General features: G+C 37.5%; 1 protein-coding gene across 1 annotated transcript in view; it reads right to left on the bottom strand.

The window, feature by feature from the left end:
• PRIM2 (DNA primase subunit 2) overlaps positions 1-23,337 on the bottom strand; it is a 128,440-nt gene that overhangs the window by 97,745 nt on the left and 7,358 nt on the right. The window contains exons 4-6 of the mRNA XM_059835519.1: positions 22,100-22,220; positions 3,236-3,331; positions 2,232-2,369 (exon numbers count right to left, since the gene is read on the bottom strand). Coding sequence (XP_059691502.1) covers positions 2,232-2,369; positions 3,236-3,331; positions 22,100-22,220 — 355 coding nt within the window. The remainder of the gene's footprint in view (positions 1-2,231; positions 2,370-3,235; positions 3,332-22,099; positions 22,221-23,337) is intronic.

The raw sequence follows: 23,337 nt of genomic DNA on the forward strand, positions 1-23,337 counted from the left end.
CGAGATAGCAAACTTATTTTTAAAGGGTGAAACAAAACATATGACTGCTTCATGGGCTTGACTAGTTAGTGATTAAAGCGTAACTCTGACTAAACTGAATTTATGCCAGTGTCAACATAAAACTTTTTTTTTAAGTCAGTACTATGAATAATTTACTGTTCTCTCAAAGCTCAGTATCAACACATCAATTCGCTCTTGTTATATACCTCCTTTATAACCCCAGCTAGAATCACCCTGTAACATGCAGGACGGTGTCGACATAAGCCTGCAATGTAGTGAGCAATGTAACAAGGCTAGGCAACCACCCAAATTATTCAATGCTTTGGAGACTTATGAAGAGTAGCATTAGCACAAGCACACTCCCATAAAGTGTAACAGCTCCAGAGCACCTTGGAAAAGACAGGGTGGGCCTTCACCATGAAATCATTTCTGTATAGGGACAACTCCTTCCAAAACCTGCGCATGCGACTGCTTGGAGTAGCATCAAACAACCTCTGAAAGGCAAAACATGCATCACAGTACAAATAATCAATAACACCACACAAACAACACACACTTGGAAAACCATGCTGCTTTAACGTTGAAGAATGGAACCACTAACGAAAGCTGTAAGAAAGATTTCTCAAAACTATGTGCCTCAAAGACCGTCTTTTCACTATCTATATCCAGGGTATTTTGTCCCTTAGAAGCTTGTCAAAGCCAGAAGTATTGAACAAAGTCAAACTACCCCATAGAAGATACAAGTATTTAGCCTAATTTTGTGACCCTGTGAAGACACAAATGCCTTCGTTAGAAATAGCATTCAAGCCTAAATTCAGATTATCACACCATTAAGATCTGTAATACTCAAATTCTAATAAAACAAGGATTGCTCATTAGAAAGTGCTGAGAACAAAGCGTAAATAGCCAGATGCTGCAAAAACACCAAAACATACTCCCAAAAGCACACATAAGTTATGCTTACCAAAGCAGTAATGTTACCAAATACATTTATTAAGAGACAAATTAAATAACAAATCAGTGATGCTGTTTAAGGCTCTATTACTTCTTAATTAAGTTTGGCCATGATGCATAACTTCTGTGCAAAGTCATGAATACCTCTATACTATGATAGTGCCTGAAATTCAGCACATTTGTCTTGATTGATTTCTCCTACACAGCAGACACATGCAAACATCCATGTGCTACAAAAGCATTAGCAAGCAATACTAAACCAGCTGTACTTGCAGAACTTAAGCCTAGGCCAAACAGCATTTCAACAACTACTTTTCACAAACAGTACTGGAAGCGTGCTACTGCGTAATAACTTCTATTGAAATGTGCCTCTTCACTCCAGATAAGGCTGAGGAAAATCGCTAAAGATTATCCTCCTAATTTCTATGTTGTGGAACAGCAACTGTTACCATCTTTACATGTTAAAAAGATTCCTTTTGTACAATCTTTTAGTTAAAAGTTTATTTTTATAGTTTCACTGAAATGTAATTGATTATTATAGTTTTGTTCCAGTGAAAACTACACTAATTATCCAGCTACCAAGTGTCACACTCCAGTTATGCCTCTGTTTTGTATAACAGAATAACGCTAGATTGACCTCTATAAAAAATGCTGGATTTTTGGCCCTCATCTCCAAAAGACTCTAATAATATTCCTAGCATCTCTCAGCAGTGCACTGCGAGGGCTAAAATTAGCTGAAACAGATTATTAAATGTGGTTTAGCAAACTAAATTAGTAATCAAAACCCCACAACTTCAATCAGGAGCTTTGGAACAGGACAGAAATCACTTATCTTCTTTTATTCCTTACTCTAAAAAGATGGTGAACTTTAATAAACAAACAAACAAAAAAAACCACAAATCACTATTTTACTTGTTTCAACAAAAAATTATTGCAAAATATTGTGGGAGAAAAGATCGACACGAAGAGAAAAAACAGCTGTCTGTATGGGGCTAACATTTTGAATGAAGAGTCACATTACTCTCTATGTGGAAAACAATTTTAAAATCCTCTAGCAGAAATTTCTTTACAGTGCACAACACATGCTAAATTCCATTTAAAATTAATGAACTCTCAGCTCATAATGAACTTTTTTTTGTGCTGTCAGCACTTTTGATAGGGTTTCTGGTATTCTCCAGATAGAAGCAGATAAATTTAAAAATCAAAAAGGCTACTGTCCAAGAGTGTCACTAAACAACGTAATAAAAGTTGTAAAAATCAGACTTTATCAGACTTACCGCCAGTGCTTTAGATAACTTTGTTCTATAGTTATTCAAAACAATCACATCAATCTCCTTAAACGGCACATATGCAAAGCCATCTTTAATAAACACTCTTCTGGCTCTAAATAGATCCACAGCATCTGCAAGTCCAACCTGAGAATGAAGAAAAACCCACACTGTGGAACAGCAAAATAATGCAGTAACAATGTTTACAACCCTAAGATTCAAGATGGACCAGTAAAGCTTTAAGTCATTCTGTGTCTTTTAACAAAACTCTATCTAAGCAAAACACAAAGATTTTGAAATTAAATGTTGGCTTTTGAATAGCTGACCACTATATTGTTTACTAACAAAACAAAAATATTGTTTACTAACAGAAAGTCATGCAACTAGGCAAAATAAGCTACTTTAAAATTTGTATCTATGATTATTAGCCCAATTATGTAGCTTTGCATCACTTACTGATTTGGTATTTGAAAATGGACTTTTGTTGGCCTTCTGTTGTAGGCGTTTTGAAATATTTGATTCATGTAAGCTACATATAAAAGGTCTTGGAAACAGATCTGGAACCCAACCAACTTCGCTCCAAAGAAGAATCAGTGGGGATACTTCTTTCCTCTCCCCTTGCTCTCTTGCAAAAAGAATTTCAGACTAATACAATCAGACCAAACCTAGTTTCAGCAACAGATGTTTGAGGATGTCTCCATCCTGAACGGTCTGTCAGCCAGGCAAGTTAAGTCATTTGTCTGGGAAACATTAAAACTTAAGACCGTTTTTGTGGCAAAAGACAAGGGATGGCAGAAAAGGACAGAAGACATTAATAGTAGTTTTAAGCTCCCTTCATTCTCCCAGTCCCTCCCTCTACCCTTATACGAAGAGGAACTCTCATTAGTCTCAGTTAATTTAGATACTTTGATTAACTGTTAGCAATAATATTATGTAAACTTGAAATGAGTAACTCCAAGTTTAACTGAAAGAGAATGAATGCGAATCTGTGGAACTCACCAATTTCTACTTACCTTATAGAACATTTGTTCTTTTACTTTAGCTATAGTGAGGCCAGGGGTTGATGTATACAGCTCGTTTGCCAATTCATTTTTCACGTCTTCACTAATCTAAAATTAAGAGCTTGTTTTAAAACTGCTGAAATACTTTAGAATATGGCTTTTTTTAAATCAACATGAGCTAAAAGATTACTTAATCTGTAAATGTATCATCACTTTAGTTGACAAGGGAAAAAGAATTACATATTCAGCAAGTGATCACTAATAATTAATTAAGCAGAAACCAGCAAAACACTAGTGGTCAATAGTGTTAAATAACCTTCCTTCTGAAGCAGTAGTACAGATTTTAAAATATAATAATTTTAAAAATCAACACAAAAACTACAAAACGCGCTTTTTTAAAAGTCAACCTCTCCAAAATAAAACTTGTGACAATCCCTGCTCATATCTAGATTTACTGTATGCATTAAAACAAAGCATGATGACTCAATGGCAATTAGTAAGGACTTAAACAATTTTGTCAGATTTTTAATAAAAACATCAGTTTCAGCTCATTTTTAAATCCAGACTTTTAAAAAAAATGACGTATCATCTTATATTCATGGATTTCTCTCTCTCTCCTTTTTTTTGAGGCGCAAGAACAATCATATACTTACTGTTCTCTAAACGTTAGTGCTTTTCCAGTTCTTGAAACAGGTAAGTTAAGCAGCAATGCTCTAATTTAACAACTTGAAGTATTTAAGACAAAATTTCTAGCTTGAAAAATCATGGACAATGTTACACTTCGTAATACAAAAACTTAAATATTACATAGACATAAATATGCTTTTTGACTACTTAGTAACACACCAAATACAGGAGAAAAGCCACACTTAAAATTAGCATATTGTAATGATTTTACTAGTCAATAAATCCTTTTGGGGTTTTATTCAACTGAAAACAATTAACAACAAAATTTGAAATCAAATTGTTCTGCTTTATACCATGATTAAGCTCGGGCTTTAAAACCTGAAAAAAGTAGTAAATAAAACAAATTGAAATCATAATCCACTGTGATAAAACAGATCATACATGCTGGCAGTAATCCAGCAATGATACCTAGTAACTTAACTACATGCAACAACAGTCTTAAATATTTGCACAGTATGTTCTTGGTAAGTATAATGGAAGTAGTCCCTGACCTAAAAGGATTAAATGTTAAGGAACACAGAATACCTTCCCAAAACATAGATGGTCACAGATATCACCAATGTATAACACATTGTGTGACACTGCTCAACATAAACTGGACATGTCCTCTAATACTTATGGAGAGGTGATATAAGCCTGCAGTCAAGACAGCTTTTAGAGACTAGTCAGGAACCAAGCAAAGGCTATCACATGCTTTTCAAACATGACACCCTGGAACTATATACAAACTTCACACAGTGCTACCAAAACCCTGCTACTCCTTCCAGATGATAAATTTATACTTATTTAAACAAGAAATAAAGTCACCACATCAGCTTGCAAGCTTGTCTTTCACCTAGTATAGACCAAAGTTTTAATCTTAATTCCAAAATAGTGACTCCCATTTTTCAAATGTAACAGTTTTATGCTTTCTCAATAGAAATTAGAGCCCAGTATACCATGTCATTCCAAACCCTCGGTGGAACTGTCTTCAAGTAAAAACAGTACAACATATTGTATATCTACAGTGGTTACAATTGCATTATTTCTTCTAGGATATCTCATTAAAAAAAGGTCAAACTGTTTTTTTTAGAGAAGGCCATTAAAACAGTCCAGTGATTGTTTTACAGACAGACTTGCAATAGTGGGGGGAGAATGAGAAGAGGGAAAGGCAAGGTTTCCTTGCTTACTTATTTTTCAAAAAACAATTAGCTCATTTTCATCAACAAAACCATTTTATTCAGTATTACATTTAATAATAATAATAATTATTATTATAATAATAATAATAATAATAATTATACTGACCGACTCCAAACTTCACAAGCTGTCGAGATACTTCTTTGCTAGAAATTTGACTATATCAGTTTTGTTCAGACGTAAAGTCACAGTGATTTTAGATTTTCTTGCATCTCACTAGCAAAAAATTTAATGCTCTTGGGTAAAAGTGATCCTGGTGAAACCTCCAGAAAAATAGGTTAATGGGCTATGACTAAAGATTTGGATAAGCCTGTGGACAGTGTTACCAAAGATACAGTTTCATCAGCAATTGTATTTTTAATGCATTTTAATGTTTTTTTTAATAATTGTATTTTAACAAATATTTTTGCAAAACAATATTTATGATATAAATAAATAATACTTATAAAGCTGTTAAATAATTTACTTCTTATAGCCTCAAGTATCTTATAGGTTAGGCAAACCTTCAGCAGCCCTACATACACTTTGCTCCTTGTCTTTTCACCAAATCCCCATTACCTTCATGTTTTTAGCTAATAGAGAGAGAAGAAAAAGAAACAAGGATATCCTTAGCCCCTAACTAAAGCTGGGAGATGACTCTAGAACGCATTTAAAACCTGCTTCCCTAAAGACTCGAACATTAAAAATAACCCTGCATTGGCATTAAGGATTTCACTATTTTCACATAAAATTGACTGAAGATGCAGTGCAATAATCATAAGGTCCTTATAGTCTAAGCTCAGACTCAAGCTTTCAGTTAAGTCATGCCTGTACCTCTGTATACAGAGCATCATGAAACATGTATCCCAATTTTTCTTGATTCATGGAAGCTGGAAAAGCTTTCTGACTTTTTTTTTATTATTATTTTAATAAGAACACTATGGTTTGTACATTTAATAATTTCATCTCTAAAATGGCACCCGCAAGAACACATTCCGGTAATAATTAAAAAATTAGACACAATTAAATACAGCTTCTAGGATTCTAATCAAGACTGGAAAGATAAACAGACTGCTTAACTTTTTACAGCACTCAGTGATGTTCGCCACATAAAATACTGTGATGTTCAAAAGATTAAAAAAAAAAAAAAACAACACACAGAATTCTTCTGAGGGTGTCATCTGGTGCTCATCTGACTCACACTGAACTGATTCAACTCAGCCCACAGAAGACGATTCACTAGTTTTGCCTCGTTAGTTTGTTTCCAGTTTAATAAACTGAAACTGTTTACCACTAAGTCAGTCCAAGGCACAAGCAAAGAACAATAACACCAGGAAAAGGATCTTCCCTTTCCAGTGACAGTGGGTCACGTATCGTTGCTAGAAACAAGTCAATGCTTCATTGTAAGCTTTTGAGACAGAAAAATCGAGACATGAAAAGGGAAGGCATGAGAGGAAAGGAAGGCAGTAAGGATTTGGGACAAGTTGCATTATTTCTAGTTTTCTTGCTTTCTATGTGCAGTTTATTCATTGAATTTAATCACAGAATTGTCCTGGAAACACAAAGACATATAAATTTAGATTAAAATATGAATAATTTAATATGTAAGGCTTGGTTAAACAAACACTGGCAGTAAGGCAGTCCAGAAACCTCAAAATAAATTTGATATACCTACTCTGTTTTAATGAAGAGATAAAGATGCATGCACATATTATACTGCTATACATGCACAACTACTTAATTTTGCTGTTCCTTACTGGGAGACTTAGAAACAAGAACTCAATGCACGAGTCCTTTCCCTTTCCAAGACTCAGCTTCAGGCATTTACGTGCACACATCACTGGTGTCCCTAGAAAGTGAACTTCTTAAAACTTGCTTTTAGTTACTGAGCAGCCAGTACTCAAATGGCACGACACCCTCCTCAAAAAGAGATGGTGTCAGTCTCTCAATACTGCGCTATATTGCAAATTTAAGTATCAAACAGACAAAACAATAATTTTATAGTCACTTTTCTCCATTGCCACACAGCACAGTACAAACTAAGCTAGAACTAGAATACAAAAGTATTAACCTAGATACCATTAAATTTAAGACTAGAAATTTAAAGCGTATTCAAGTGGTTAATGAATACTAGGTTGATTAGGAAAGGACATCATTCCCAGCTGTGCTACCAATTAAGAGCATGAACAGCCTTAAATAAAACCTTCAAGGCTCATAAATCTGTTGTTCACAAATCTGATTACAATGTTTCTTAAGGTTATCAATTCCATTTTGACTAGGCACACCTTGCCCAGGTGGCCAAGAAGGCCAACAGCATCCTGGCCTGTATCAGAAATAGTGTGGCCAGCAGGAGTAGGGACGTGATCATGCCCCTGCACTCAGCACTGTTGAGATCGCACCTCGAATACTCTGTTCGGTTTTGAGCCCCTCACTACAAGAAAGACACTGAGGTGCTGGAGCGTGTCCAGAGAAGGGCGACGAAGCTGGTGAGGGGTCTGGAGCACAAGTCTGATGAGGAGCGGCTGAGAGAACTGGGGTTGTTTAGCCTGGAGAAGAGGGGGCTCAGGAGAGACCTTATCACTCTCTACAACCACCTGAAAGGGGGTTGTAGAGAGGTGGGTGTTGGTCTCTTCTCCCAAGTGACAAGTGATAGGACAAGAGGAAATGGCCTCAAGTTGCACCAGCAGAAGTTTAGATTGGATAGTAGGAAAAACTTCTTCACTGAAAGGGTTGTCAGACATTGGAACAGGCTGCCCAAGGATGTGGTTGAGTTACCATCCCTGGAGGTATTTAAAAGACACGTGGATGACGTGCTTAGGGACATGGTTTAGTGGTGGACTTAGCAGTGTTAGGTTAACGGTTGGACTTGATCTTAATGGTCTTTTCCAACGTAAATGATTCTATGATTCTACGAATTAAGAAGAAATTTCTGTTTCCCATGGTACTACAACTTACTATTTTAGCTCAAGTTCAGATTGCTGGCATTCCTAAAAATATAAGGGGCTGCGCTTGGAATTATTATTAATCTCTTAGTATTCTTATCTTATTAAATCAGGAGTGGGCACAGAAAGGACATTTTATGGATCTTCCTCAACTATGCAGCTAATTCATGGTTACCCTAATAACAGAGGAAGTTGGTGACACAGGTCTAGTTTCCTACATTCTTGATGAACATTTCCCTACATCAAGAAAGCTGAACAAAACAATTACTACAGATTATTCCAAAACCATCACCGCATACGTATCGGAGTCACACATGACTGAAGAGCTAACAGAAGATCCTTATGAGAAAAATGGCAACAAGTTTCTTCCATTTACAAATCAGGATGCTAACAACAGACTCAATTTTACAGAAACTTGTTAACAATGTTTCTCTAGATTCAATCACAGGATGAGCAGAGAAGAGTATTTCAGTGTTTACAGACCATTTTATGAAGCTTACGTCCAAAACAGCAGCTAGTAAATTCTACTTGCAGTGTAATTACACCCGGCACAAACTATCCTATCAGCTTTTATGCTGTTGTACTAAGGAACAATATAAACATTTCCAAAGTTACTGCATTCACTATGTATAGAATAAACTCATTTTGGAAACATTCTTAACCTCAACCACTATAAAAGAACTTAGCACCTTGATTATTCAAAGAATTTATTTTCTTCTTGAATAACATACGGATATAATTTTTAAAAATACACTGTTGATTTCCCAATTTTCTCTTCCCTTATGCCCCAAAAGAATGCCTAAAATATTTATAGAAAAAGAGAGGACACTTGATGACCCCATTCTCCCTGTCTATACTAAGTTTCTTCCAGGAATCCCAAATTGCCGATTGCTAAGAACTGAGGATCTACAAGGACCAGGTTAGGACTTGCTATTCTTTCATCATTTCCAAGCCATTAGATAAATGGCAGTCACGTGTCACCTGCTCAACTACTGAGTGCTAGAGCACATTATCACACAAGTAGTGTGGCTACCCCTCCCATCTCTTCCACCATAATCTGAAGAACATGGTGTAGAAGATATCTATTCTCCACTGCATTTCTGGTACAGCTGCCATTTAATATTACTTTAGAAATCCAGGGTTACAGCAGAACATCTGCTTCAGGATTCAGACTGTATTGCAAATGTTGCCTGGTTGTTTACAGCTAGATTAGGAGGAAGAACGTTTTTATTCATCATCCCATTTTTATTGCAGCCTTTCTTGCAATTTTTATTTCACAGAATCACTAAGGTTGGAAAAGACCTGTAAGATCATCAAGTCCAACCATCAACTAACACCACCATGCCCACTGAACCATGTCCCAAAATGCCACGTCCACACGTTCCTTGAACAACTCCAGGGATGGTGACTCAACCACTTCCCTGGGCAGCCTGTTCCAATGCTTCACCACTCTCTCAGTAAAGAAATTTTCCCTAATATCCAGCCTGAACCTCCCCTGGTGCAACTTGAGGCCATTTCCTCTTGTTCTGTCACTCATCACTTGGGAGAAGAGACCAGCACCCACCTCTCTGCAACCCCCTTTCAGGGAATTGTAGAGAGAGGTAAGGTCTCCCCTCAGCCTCCTCTGCTCCAGACTGAACAACCCCAGCTCCCTCAGCCGCTCCTCATAAGACTTGTGCTCCAGACCCCTCACCAGCTTCGTCGCCCTTCTCTGGACACGCTCCAGCACCTCAATGTCCTTCTTGTAGTGAGGGGCCCAACACTGAACACAGGATTCGAGGTGCGGCCTTACCAGAGCCGAGTACAGGGGCACGATCACCTCCCTACTCCTGCTGGCCACACTATTTCTGATACAGGCCAGGATGCCGTTGGCCTTCTTGGCCACCTGGGCACACTGCTGGCTCATCTTCAGCCGGCTGTCGACCAACACCCCCAGGTCCTTTTCTGCAGGGGAGCTTTCCAGCCACTCGTCCCCAAGCCTGTAGCGTTGCATGGGGTTGTTGTGACCCAAGTGCAGGACCCGGCACTCGGCCTTGTTGAACCTCATACAATTGGCCTCGGCCCATCGATCCAGCCTGTCCAGATCCCTCTGCAGAGCCTTCCTACCCTCCAGCAGATCAACACTCCCTCCCAACTTGGTGTCATCTGCAAACTTGCCGAGGCAGCCCTCAATCCCCTCATCCAGATCATCGATAAAGATATTAAACATGACCAGCCCCAAAACTGAGCCCTGGGGGACTCCGCTTGTGACCGGCCGCCAACTGGATTTCACTCCATTCACCACAACTCTCTGGGCTCGGCCATCCAGCCAGTTTTTTACCCAGCAAAGAGTGCACCTGTCTGAGCCACGAGTCGCCAGCTTCTCCAGGAGAATACTATGGGAGACAGTGTCGAAGGCTTTACTAAAGTCCAGGTAGACAACACGCACAGCCTTTCCCTCATCCACTAGGCGGGTCACCTGGTCACAGAAGGAAATCAGGTTGGTCAAGCAGGTCAGGCTGACAGGCCTGTAGTTCCCCAGATCCTCCTTACAGCCCTTCTTGTAGATAGGTGTCACATTGGCAAGCCTCCAGTTGTCCGACACCTCCCCTGTTAACCAGGACTGTTGATAAATGATCGAGAGCAGCTTGGTAAGCTCCTCCACCAGCTCCCTCAGCACCCTTGGGTGGATGGCATCACGCCCCATAGACTTGTGAGTGTCCAGGTGGCATAGCAGGTCGTTAACTGCTTCCTCCTGGATCACATGGAGTTTATTTTGCTCTCCATCCTTGTCTTCCAGATCAGGGAGCTGAATACCCTGAGGATACCTGGTCTGGCTATTAAAGACTGAGGCAAAGAAGGCATTAAGTACCTCAGCCTTTTCCTCATCCTTCATGACGATGTTCCCTCCCGCATCCAGTAAAGGATGGAGATTCTCCTTGGCTCTCTTTTTGTTGTTAATGTATTTATAGAAGCATTTTTTGTTATCCCTTACAACCACGGCCAGATTGAGCTCTAGCTGGGCTTCTGCCTTTCTAATTCCCTCTCTGCATGACCTAACGAGATCCTTGTATTCTTCTTCACTTGCCTGCCCCTTCTTCCAAAGGTGATAAACTCTCCTTTTTTTCCCTGAGTCCCAGCAAAAGCTCCTTGTTCAGCCAGGCCGGTCGTCTTCCCCGCCAGCTCTTCTTACAGCACATGGGGACTGCCTGCTCCTGCGCCTTTAAGATTTCCTTCTTGAAGAAGGTCCAGCCTTCCTGGACCCCTTTGCCCTTCAGGACTGCCTCCCAGGGGACCCTCTCAACCAGTGTCCTGAACAGGCCAAAGTCTGCCCTCTGGAAGTCCTTTGTAGTGGTTTTGCTGACCCCCCTCCTTACCTGGCCAAGAATTGAGAATTCTATCATTTCTTGGTCGCTAAGCCCAAGATGGCCTCTGACCATCACTTTTCCCACCAGACCCTCTCTGTTTGTAAACAGCAGGTCAAGCAGGGCACCTCCCCTGGTAGGCTCACTCACCAGCTGTGTCAGGAAGTTACCTTCCACACACTCCAGGAACCTCCGGGACTGTTTCCTCTCAGCTGTGTTACGTTCAAAGCACGTAACTTTTTCAAAGCAGGAAGAGAATGTACTTCAAACCAGAAGAGTGTGTACAGCACCCAGTACAGAAGGATTCAACCTACAGTGGACTCTAAAGGTCTTATTTAACTCAAATAATGAACCACACAAAGCTATTTAATAAGAATCATAGTGCTCTAGTGCACTAAAGGGGGCACAAGCAACTGTACAGTTTGTGTTTTAGTTTTACTTTAGATTCATAAGTCAATTTTAAGCAATAAAAGCTATCTTCTAAGGGTCCACTTAGATTTCTGCAGATAATCAGCATCTGTTTCTAATCAAATTGAGATAATTACCAAATTAAAACTTTTAATTAGCTTTTTGCATAATTTACAAACTGTTGTTCATTATGTTTACGAAGGTGAAAAGGGACATCCCCAGTAGCTATATATTCTTCAATCACATTTATTACTTAATTCCATTTTATAGAATATCACCAACACCATATGTGCAAATAAATACATGCGACCAGAATTTCTGAAGCAAAATGCAAGTTTTCTCCATGACTAATAATACAGTCATGCTTCTAGTTCAAGGATCCGTTAGAGAAGGGGAAATAAAGACCCCTCCCCATCCATCCTGAGAGTGCACAAAAAAAATGGCAAGTGCATTGTTCTCCCCTCTTCCCAGCCAACACTCCTCCCTCTTTGATTTATGAGATGTACTTACATTCTCGGGTGAATCAAGCTTTATTAAAAGAGTCTATAAGAGAATACTACAATACATTTTAAGTCTAAATGTTTTAATCAAACCTCACCCCATCTACCCATCCCTCACAATGTTAGCTCACTACAATACTCAGGTTGCTTTGCAATCACCCCAATTATTTTGGGTTGTAGCCAGTTAGTAAGACCACTTTGCAAAAGACATTACTTTGCAAACAGACCTGCCAGTTGGCCTACCAAATCCTCGAACTGCAGCACAACAGCCTAAAGCGTACTATCTGCTGGTTGAACTGGATCCCCACGCTGCTAATACTTCTGAGGAAAGAGGTCTCCCTACAGTTTTATTCCCCTAATACATAACTACAGTCAACTACAAGAGGTAGCCATAAACCTAGATATCAATGATGTGGTTTTTCCTTTATCTGAAACAAAAAACAATTTTAAAATAGGAACAGTCAATTCTGTGACAAAGCCACCACTTGGCTTCACTTAAATCTATCTTCTGAAACTTGAATGATTAAACTGAGAAATTTATTACTTCCTCTGAAATTAAGTACTTTAGGATGAGAGTAACCTGTTATGTTTTTGAAGTGCTAATGGTATACATGTTTCACTGTCTTATTTAACAAACTCTAGCATTTAAAAAAAAAAAAAAAACCTACTCCTAAGCCTTTCCACATACAATTTTGTTTCTATTATGACTTTAAGCATGGAACTAAGTGACAGAATACGTATTTTTAGCTTACTTTGGCAATAAGGCACTATTTCCCACTTAGACATCCATTACTTCTGACCTTTGCTGTCACCTGTAAGACAAGCATCATTGGTTTTCAAGCAAAACGACAAATGTAAGATTGAAGTAGCAGGAAACTAAGGTAAAATTCAGAATCATTTCCTTCACAAATGCAAACTGCAGCCTACTTGGACATAGTTACTGTTTTAGCTTAGCATATGTTTCCACGCAGTAAAATTAGGCTCTAGACAGTTTCCACTTTTAAAGATTTTTCCCTATCCTGTTTGGGAAAGGAAGAAATATTATTTGAAGCTTCTGAAACACAAAGCCATAAACCCAATCAGAAAAACATTTTGGTTTATACACCTGGTACCAAAATGGATAATTACAGTCACGGCCTTTTAGTGGCTAGAAACAATATTGAGTATTTTCTGTCACCTATATCTGTCCTTACTAAGAACACAAACTAGTCCCATTGTCATTAATCCAAATCTGACTTTAGGATCTTCCGTACCCAATAAAGACAGCCATAAAGTATTTTTTCAAGAAGCTAAACTACAAATATTTATACAATTGCCCCACTACTGAGACAAATGCTTTTGAAGAATCGTAATAGTGATATCAGAAAGTCTCTCATAGGAGTGCTCTGATCATAAAAATGGAAATTAAAGTAGTTTAATTTCTACTGCTTAAAGCTGCTAAAAAAGTACTTCAACTGCAACATCAAAGAGCTACTGTGGAAAAAAAAAAAAATAACTCCACTAATGCATTTTGATCTTTCCATTTATTTTGCAGTTCTTATTCTTTACTCTCAAATGCTGGCAGACGCACTACAGAGCGTTAGCTCCCCCAACTGACTATTCCCATCCGCTGTTCCTTCCCCATTACTATGATCCAAAGCATTTTATTTATAAAATAATGTGCTTTATAACAGCATTAAAAAAAAGTAAGATGGTTAATTTTGCAACAACTGGCAGTTACCCCAAAATAAGGTATCTAACCTAGAAGTTATAAAAAAAATCGTAATATTTTTTACATTTCAAGAGGCTTTTCAGAGATGAAGAAGTTCTACGGTAATTTAAACAGGATCTTTTATGCTCTGTGGAGAGGAAACAGCAACACAGAAAGATGTATTCAAGAAGAAATATACGACACTTTGAAGTTTATTTCTTCTGCACACTGCAGAAAGGTAACACAGAACAGAAGCATTGCAGGGAATCTAAATTCAATTATACATCATCCTCATACCACAGATAAAGAGCGATAATAACTATTAATTTTCATTTCTTGTGGAAGCAACAAAGAGGAAATATGTCTATTTCAAGGAACAGTCTGAAGATAAGACGAAGGAAGGGTCACAGGACATCAGAACAGTCAAGATGATGACCAGACCACCACTGAATAATAAATTTAGGATAAAACTTTACATTCTATTCCACTCCACACTCCAGTATATCAAGGTAAGTTCCTGGAAAGGTACAAAGCATCTGATAGCACTTAGGAAAAACCACAGGACACAAGTAACAGCCCACATGGGTCTGTCAAAAAATAAGTTGTATTAAGTCAATCTCACTGCCTTTATGACAGTGCAACAGACCTCAGGGATAGCAAGAAAAGCAGGTGTCATATTGTGTCAAAAGCCCTTAAAGTCACTCTCATAAGACAATTTCAAGAGCAGATGACCAAACAGTTCCACTGAGTCTCCTATAACCCGGGTGCAAAACCAACTGGAAAAGCCATACATGGAAGAATTTAACTCAAAAATAGAAGGAAGTATTAAGCCAAGTTCCATAATTACCTAATTTTAAACTAAAATTTAACATTTTAGTTACTAGCTTGTACATTAAAATGGAGCAGATTACATATTTAAATGCCAGGAGGCTGGGGACACTGCAAGGGCTCTGGAGAAAGGGCTCAGACAAGAAAATCTGGTCTAAAACTGAAGACTGTATTTCAGCAGAGAACTTCCAAGGTTCTACATCTAAGCCAGTTCTGTACTAACAGAGGAAGAGCTGACTAACCAGGAACGCTGAGAAAAGCAGTTATGAGACCTCCCCATCTCCAGCTTGGGAGTTGCTATATCATGCTATTGAGGGGGAGGGAAAAATGCAAAGAATACATGAATTTAATTTCCATATCATCTTAGAATTGGTAATGGTTCAGCTGGAATATTCTGACCAGCTGACACTGCACCTAAAAAAAGATGTTGCCTCACTAAAAAATAGCAAAGGACACCCACAGAAATAATAAACCACTACACACAAAGAAAGGCTAAAAGAAGTAACAGCAAGAAAGCAAAATTAGGGTCATCTTATATGTAGAAGGCAAATACAAAGAGGAAGAAAAAAAAAACAAACACCTTTCTCAATTAGTGGATAGAACAAGAAGAAACAGACTTTCTACCCTTACTGGAAGGTAAAGTTAGGTTTGACATTAGGAAAAAAAAGTTATAAGGAAAATGAAGCAGCAGAATGATGATCAACACTGTGAGACATGATGTACAGGTGTGGGGGACTTTGCAAGCAAAGCTGTGAAGTCTTCATGCACAAGGCAAATGAAACAACTGTCATCTTCAAACAACTGCTAAAAGAAGCAGAATATATTAGAGGTGCCTATTTATATTTCAGAAGCATGCAAAAATTCCAGCCTAAGATCTAGGAGTTACTGTGCAATATGACATACATAGACACAGCCTTGAAAGGCAAGAAAAAGATAACCAGCATACAGAGTGAAGGAAAGAATAAATTTACTCCATTTTTATGGCTTCAGGTTATCATCATCATCATGATTAATTACTTCCCCACTGTTAGGTCCTGTAGGACCAATATGACAACAATAGGAAACTCAACACCTTAATTCAGGAATTTCTAGGAACACCAATGACCCCGATATCTTGCAGTTTTCCTCAAACTTACAGATGCATTGAAAGCTTTTCAACAACTTGTGGTAGTTGCCATAAATATTCTGATTATGTCAAAAAGGCTATCAGAACAGCAATCAATAAACTAGGATTTACCTCACACTATGAAGGCCTAAAAGCACCATTATAACAAAAAAGTGTATGTATGGTCATTTCTCAAGGCCCTCTGACATGGGCATGCATAACCAGCTATAAGAAAAAAGGGAAAAGGACAAATGAAAAGGTTGGGGTAGGAACAGGGGGATGAATGAGGGGGTGCATACGTAGCAGGGCATACGGAAAACCACACAGACAACCAATCTCACTGATAAAGTTACATGACAAAATGTGGCTTGGGCATAATGCCAGCTGACTCCAAACAGGTCTTGTATCACAATCTGGCAGAAATAAAATCAGGCACTCCTAACTTAAACACAGGAAAACATCAGATACTTACAGCTTGTGGCAAGAAAGAAAAATGACTTTCTAGTGAAAGCCCAAGTGCCACTTACCTGTAAAACCATTTACTTTATATAATTCCTTCATACACTGAAGAACTTACTTTGAGATTAAAATATTTTCTTCAATGACTACCATATTTAAAATATTCACTATTTTTCCCTTTAAATATCTTAAAAATCTATATTAGTGGATTTTAGTGCCAGAAACTGTCAGGTATCATTGCTGTAATTACTCATTTATAGTAAGATTTTAATGCTTTAATCTCCTAAATTAATGTAAATCTTAACTGCACACCTGTGTTTGCATATTCTCTTTGATGGGCTCTGTCACCTTAAATGTCAGCATTTACTTCTCTTGAGTGCTGCTTAAGGATTTCCTGTGCTCCCTATGTGACTGACTTTGCACATAGACTATTTAATGTGCATCAGGAGCTGAAAATTACATGCCATACGTAAAAAGTTTCAGTATTTATCTGGATGATGCCAGCACTGTCCCTTAAAAAACTTTTTTTTTTTTTTTTAAGTACATAAAGTATAGAATAGATGTTCTGAAAGATCTTCAGAACCATTCCATGAGTCTCCTGTTATTTTTATTATTTTCTATTATTATTCTATTTTCTGTTCCTGATAGAAAACCATTCAACATATCAGGGGAAAATACTCTTAAAGTAGAGATTAAAAATAAGCAAGCTCTAGAAACAGGGAACAGATTAGTAAGTATTTCTTATTCGCTTAAAAAAAAAAAAAAGAGACAATTACACAGCAGAATCTTCTTCTCATATTGAATGCCCTATATTAAAGTGTCAAGAATGGCAGTGTAGCACTCCTTTCACAACAAGGGAACATCAAAAGCAGGAAACTCTCACATCTGAATATACTCAAAGGGTGACAAACCACATACTGCTAAAACAACATTAACTTGTATGACCAGGTGAAAAAGGAATGAGTCAAGGATTCATGTGTGGTGTTTTAAAAAAAGTAAGCTTAGTTTTGAGGCAAGAGTATTTCTGTCAAACAGTAAGGCATGCATTAACCAGTCTTCCAGTCTCTTCTCCCTCAAGCAGTTCCCCCAAATTTGGTGGACACTTGACAGCAAGCCACCTATGAAGCATTACATAAAAAGTCAAGACAGGTAAGATTACAGAATGAGGTCCAGAAATTAAAGTGTCAAATAAGGATAAACATAAGCTTTACTGAACAAGAAAACTGCAGAATTACTGAATAGAAAGTTTAGTAAAGTGTTCCTTTAAGTCCAATGCTCTACGCTGAACATCTAGATCCTTTTTGCAAGACAGCAGGATTTTAACTAACATGATGCAAATGCTGTTCAAATTGCCATTTTCCCAGGGAACAAGTAACATCAAGAGAACCAACCCCACAACTGGCTATCAATTAGATTACACTGCTCTAAGAAAACTACATCTTAAATGAGCTAGTAAATACCTATAATAATATTTTATCAAAATACTATTTCCTAAGAGTTGTTATTGTAAAAGTGTCACGTAACAAATGCTGCTCCCAGGCCAAGCCTAATCACTCCACAGTCAAACCTAACCACTCTCAGGAAATCACATGGAAGGGACTTCTACCAAATAATGTATCATAGACTGAGTGAGTGTGTGTGTATACAAAATCATTTCTATTTGCCCCCAAAAGTTCTAACTACTACCAAAGGTAAAGTTTAAAAGTTAAGTTTCTTCAGTGTCTTTCTATTTACTGGAAAGGAGGCTATATTGTAAACATCACCTTTGACACCATGGCTCAACTACAGATTATTTCCTGAGGAAACATGGGGTAAATTCTGAATTGTTTAAATTCTCAATACAATAATTTTGAAGGGGAAGAACGAAATGTGTGTAAATGGTTTTGTTAAGATAGAAATCATCTTCAAAATTCTGTTCTAATTTTTAAAAAGATACCAAAAAGAGCAAAAGACTTACATCTAAAAAAGTTTAAGAGTATCTGAAAAGCACAAATCTTAAATAATTTATTTTCTAATGCAATACCAACAGCTTTAAAGCTGTTTAGTTGAAAGGTGTTGGTATTGCATTAGAAAATGAATGACTGCATTAGAAAATAAATTATGGGAATGAACTAATTAAGACAGCTACTCCCTGATACTACAAAGTACACTAGCCTGTATTATTTTTGTACTCTTTGCAAGCAAAACAGCACTTCATTAAAACACTTTCTTTTGCCAAAAAAAAAAAGTTGTGGTTCTGTATTCTGATTAAGAGCCCAACACTCATTACACTACACAGAATGCTTTAACCAAAAGGAATAAGGAAAATAGCTTCACTCCTGACCCAAACCGTAGCCAAAAATCAAAAGCTGAAGCAAGTTATTGTCAGGGATGTTGAATACATCCTCTCAGAAGTTGAGACCATTGAGTTTTTCAAACTGAGAAGTAACAAGAGAAAAATTCCAAATAATCCTCATCAGTCTCTTGGGCACAACCTCAGCCCTTGCCACCAGTGACCTGACAACCTCTTCTTACCCAACCTAACATATGCTTAAAGAAAAGGAAAACACCACTGCCATTTATGTAACTTTTTTCCCTTCTATCATTTACAAGTAACTGGAAGAATATCATTTGTCAAAGGCTCCAGTAGGGTCCCAATCTCAGTAACAGTCGAACATCTACACTGGAGTTTAAAATACAAGTGTAAATAATTAAAAATGTACAGAAGTTGCAACAAAGGAACCAAATGAGACTGCCATTTCACACTATGGTACAGTTACAATTAACAGCTCATCAACACCAAAAAAAAAAAGAGAGTGAGAATGAGGTTCATCGTTCCCACTCCCCTGCTGTTACTCCTGCTTTCCTTCTATCCTCTACCTTTCTTGACATTTTATTCAATACCCCGTGCTCTACCTCTTGCCCATGCTGGCATAAATTGGTAGGATAATATAAACACTAATATTTCAGAGCAGTGTACAATTTTGAGCACCGAACCAACGTTCCAGCAGGCTGAGCAGCACCAGTCCAGGCATCTTGCACACTTGTCAGAAAACACATTAGCCAAAGCTATTTCCTACAAGTGATTAAAATGCAATCTACCTGTTAGTAGTTCAAAAAAAGTGTCTCAGATAGAAACTCAAAGCAAACTTCCAGTTTTTTCAGAAAGCCCAGGTTCTAGAGGCTTCTCACAGAAATACTAAGAATGGACTAACTCAGTGAAGTGACAGCTTTGTAAAAACATTTCAAGGAAGAACTTACCTAAGCTTCAAACTTCCATAATTTATACTAAATGTAGAGAAGCCTATTTTCACAAACATTGCAAAAATTTTGAATGGTCATAATCCTATGCATATTCAAACACAAATTCCTTACGCTGAAGTCATCATTTTTGATCTCAATACTTTGAACAGTTTAGAGCCTCCCTTTTACAAGCGAAGGGCACCTTTATAATCAGGTACAGCTCCTCAGAGCATATACTTACTTAACAAACCCCTTCCATGCATTTTGCTCCATTAGCAATATAAATGTCAGTCACAGGACATAAGAAATCCTATTATAAAAGTGAAAACATTCATTTTCATTAAATTTCATTTCCATTTTTATTTTGAGAAAGTTCTTGTTCTTTGATAAAAATTCTCTTTAATCATGAGACCAGAACTACTATCATTTCAAATTATTCACAGCTGTCATATAAAAAATTTGAAGAGTCTGATATTTTTTCTTTGAGTTGTTAACAACTTCATTTTTTGCAAAAAGTTGCTAAATAAGATCTTTGGTGCTACAGTCTTCAAAGAAGATCTTAACAGCTGCTTAAATATTATCCCTGAGTGGGACTGAAGACTTCCTGACTCTATAAAGCGGTAATTCTCAATCCGTAATTCACAAAACCCTCAGGAATTAGTCTGCAAAAACTATGCAAAAAATTATAAGAATACACGTCTCACTTTCCCATGCATGTAAGCAAGCATGAAAAGAAGTGACAGTTACTGAATTCTCAGTGTTTAGCTTCATTTTGTTGTTGCTGTAAATGAAAACAACTGTGACAAAACTGTACAAGACAATCTACTTATTCCCCCTCTCCACAAAAAAGTTGACCGGTTCTTTTATTAAATACTGAGAATCACTTCTTACAATGGTTCTTAGAATTGTTAACTGGAGACATAGCTACACCAGAGTACACCAAGTTCTGAACTTCAGCAGCTCTGGTCTATCTCAGATTCCAGTTCTCAGTCGCAGAACCATTATCTAGAAAATGCAAGGCGCCTGTCTTCTTTTTAAAGTAATTTAACTAACTTTCTTAGGATATCTTAAGAATTAAAATTCAATAGGAGACACTGGATTGTAATATCAGATCTTCTGTCCTTTTCCTGGAGACCATTCCCTTTTCTAACAGGCAGAACACAAAGTTTTATTTCCATCTTGTTTTATGCACAGTAAGGCATGAAAACATCGTAATTTCTAACAGAGAAGTATGAATAGCACAGTTAATCGTTTCCCTTTTAAAGCCTTTTACAAATACAACACTGAGAGAAGAATACTGCTTTTACAGTGGCCTTATTTTTTAGTGGCCCCCGACATAGCACCATGGAGTTTAGACCTATTTCAGATACATATGGAATTCCTTAGTAATATTCCTATATTTTATACATGATAGTGCAAGGAGGGATCAGCTTTGCTTAAATACCCACCAGAATTGGAAAGAGGAAAAACAGTAGAAGCAGGGCAGTAGATTTTCAATGAAATGATGCTTTGTTGCCTCAACAAGCATAAAAAAGTAACACCTTCTTAATCATTTTGACATATTGAAGGCACATTCAATAGCACAGAATGAAGCCATACTCCTAGGTATTTCCAGAAACCTGTAAACATTAATTCATTCACACAAGCCTGAATGCTGAAACTGTGACAAGACAATATGAGACTGGGGAATAAGCAGCAGAAATACAGCTCCACAAACACACCATTCGCTGAAAGGTCTGTTGAACCAAAGAATGACATTTCTAATAGTCTCTCAAAGACCCAGGAAAGCCCACATTACTTTTAGCTAGACAAATTAATTCTCAACACTGCACAAGTCATCTTTCATCATCAACATGCACTGGTGCCAGCTCTTCCAATCCAGCAACAATTAATGCATGTCAGCCACATATTTTAGAATATTTAAGTTCTTCTAATTAAGCAGTATTTTAAGAGAAAGTTTTTTTCAGTAGAGTGATGATTATACATTATTTTTTATTAATTTAAGTTTACTCTGAGAGCTACAGGCAAAGCTGGACGTTTCTAACAAAACAGTTCATAGCCGCAATGCAAAATTTTACTGAAATCATTAATGCAGAAACCGCAATAGACATTTTCCGTTAACCCACTCAGACAAATGAAGCAGTATATAACTGCAGGAACTCTTTTGTATTATCCCCAAAGCATCTCAAAAGCAACAGTTGTTTGTCTACACAGATTTGGTATTTTTAAGGTTTTTCATAAGTTGGTAAAGAACTAGAATGATATTGTTTGTTAACTTATTCTGTAATTACACATTTTTCAGTTAAGTGTCTGAAGCAGACTGAACTTCTCTTGTTGCAGCACAAAATGACATCACTTAATGCTCATTTCTGTGGCATGAGTATTCTCCAAGTTCAGAAGTTCTGTGTGGTTGTTTTTTAAAGCCACAAGGGCACTTTTCATTTTTTAAACAGAAGTACTAAAATTATCTTAATAAGAATTTTAAAAAACATCAGACGCATGCTAACACAAATCCAGAAAGTAACATACTTACAGCTTCAAAAGATAAGTTAACATGTTCCAGGAATTTCTGCCTTAAACTGTCGGTCAGTTCATGGAAGCGGTATCGCAAGAGATCCATTTCTTGTTGAAGAAACCAACGCCTGAGATCCTCACTGCAAAGAAATGATAAAAAAGCCCCACATAGTAAGTTTTCTGATTATGCATTCCCTCTTTCTTTATAAACTAGATGTCAAACCTAGTGAACATAGCATTAAATTTAGTGCTGACTTTGGCATGGGATCCACAAACTGAGGAGCTTGGAAGAGAAGGTAGGAAACCTTCAGGAAGGAGCACTCAATCAGAAAAGACTTTTGAAGAAACAATACACAAAGAAGCATGACTGCAGATGTTTTGGAAGAACAGAGGTAATCAATCTCAACACTAAAAACTGCTCTGTAGGTATCAAAGCTGTTACTCTCTTTTAAATGGTACTCACCATGTCTGTCTTGTTTTAGGTAAGAATAACCAACTGCAGATAACATTCTCCTTCAGTATTTAACGGACAGCTTTTTTTCTTCAGTATGGCACAGTATTGCTTCATTGTACAATTAACGTCACAATTAATCTGATGAGGCAAATACATTATGAAGCCTACTTCTTTCAATTCTCACTTTTGGGGTATCTCCAGCTGAAGGAACATGCATGCATCTCAGATACTATAACAACAGTGCTCTATGCTAGGCAAAAAATAGCCTGGAAGTAGGCAAAAGGAAAATACATGACAATGAACTTGGGTGAGGAAAACAAATAGAACATCTAACACTTGACAAAAGAGCAAAAGGGGTTTAGCAACTGCAGGAGAGCAAGTAGGAGGATAAACAAGAACACAGGGACAGAAGTGAGTAGAAAACAAAAGAAAAACAACACTGCAATCAGTCTTTAAGTACTCTAAGTACTCATATTACTCTTTGCATACTGGATTGCTAACATCCCAGCACTCAGATTCCCAGGCACCAGCACATTACTCAAAGCTATAGCAAGTAGGTACCAGAATACTAGTAACACAAGCCACCCTGTACATACAAGCACAGAATGCAGGTGATACTGTATCTCGCTCTTACAGGGCATCTTTTAAACAGTTGTACGAGAGCTACGCTGGGGGCTACTGCCATAACAATTCATAGAGCACAGAAATACTATAGTCTTACAAGTCCTCCTTACAATATTTAAGCATCTTTTCCCAGAGGAGACTAGTGAACTACAACAGAGTTGTTTGTGCTTTTGTGGACA

Source organism: Gavia stellata, chromosome 2, assembly GCF_030936135.1.
Source record: "Gavia stellata isolate bGavSte3 chromosome 2, bGavSte3.hap2, whole genome shotgun sequence".
Classification (NCBI taxonomy): Eukaryota; Metazoa; Chordata; class Aves; order Gaviiformes; family Gaviidae; genus Gavia; species Gavia stellata.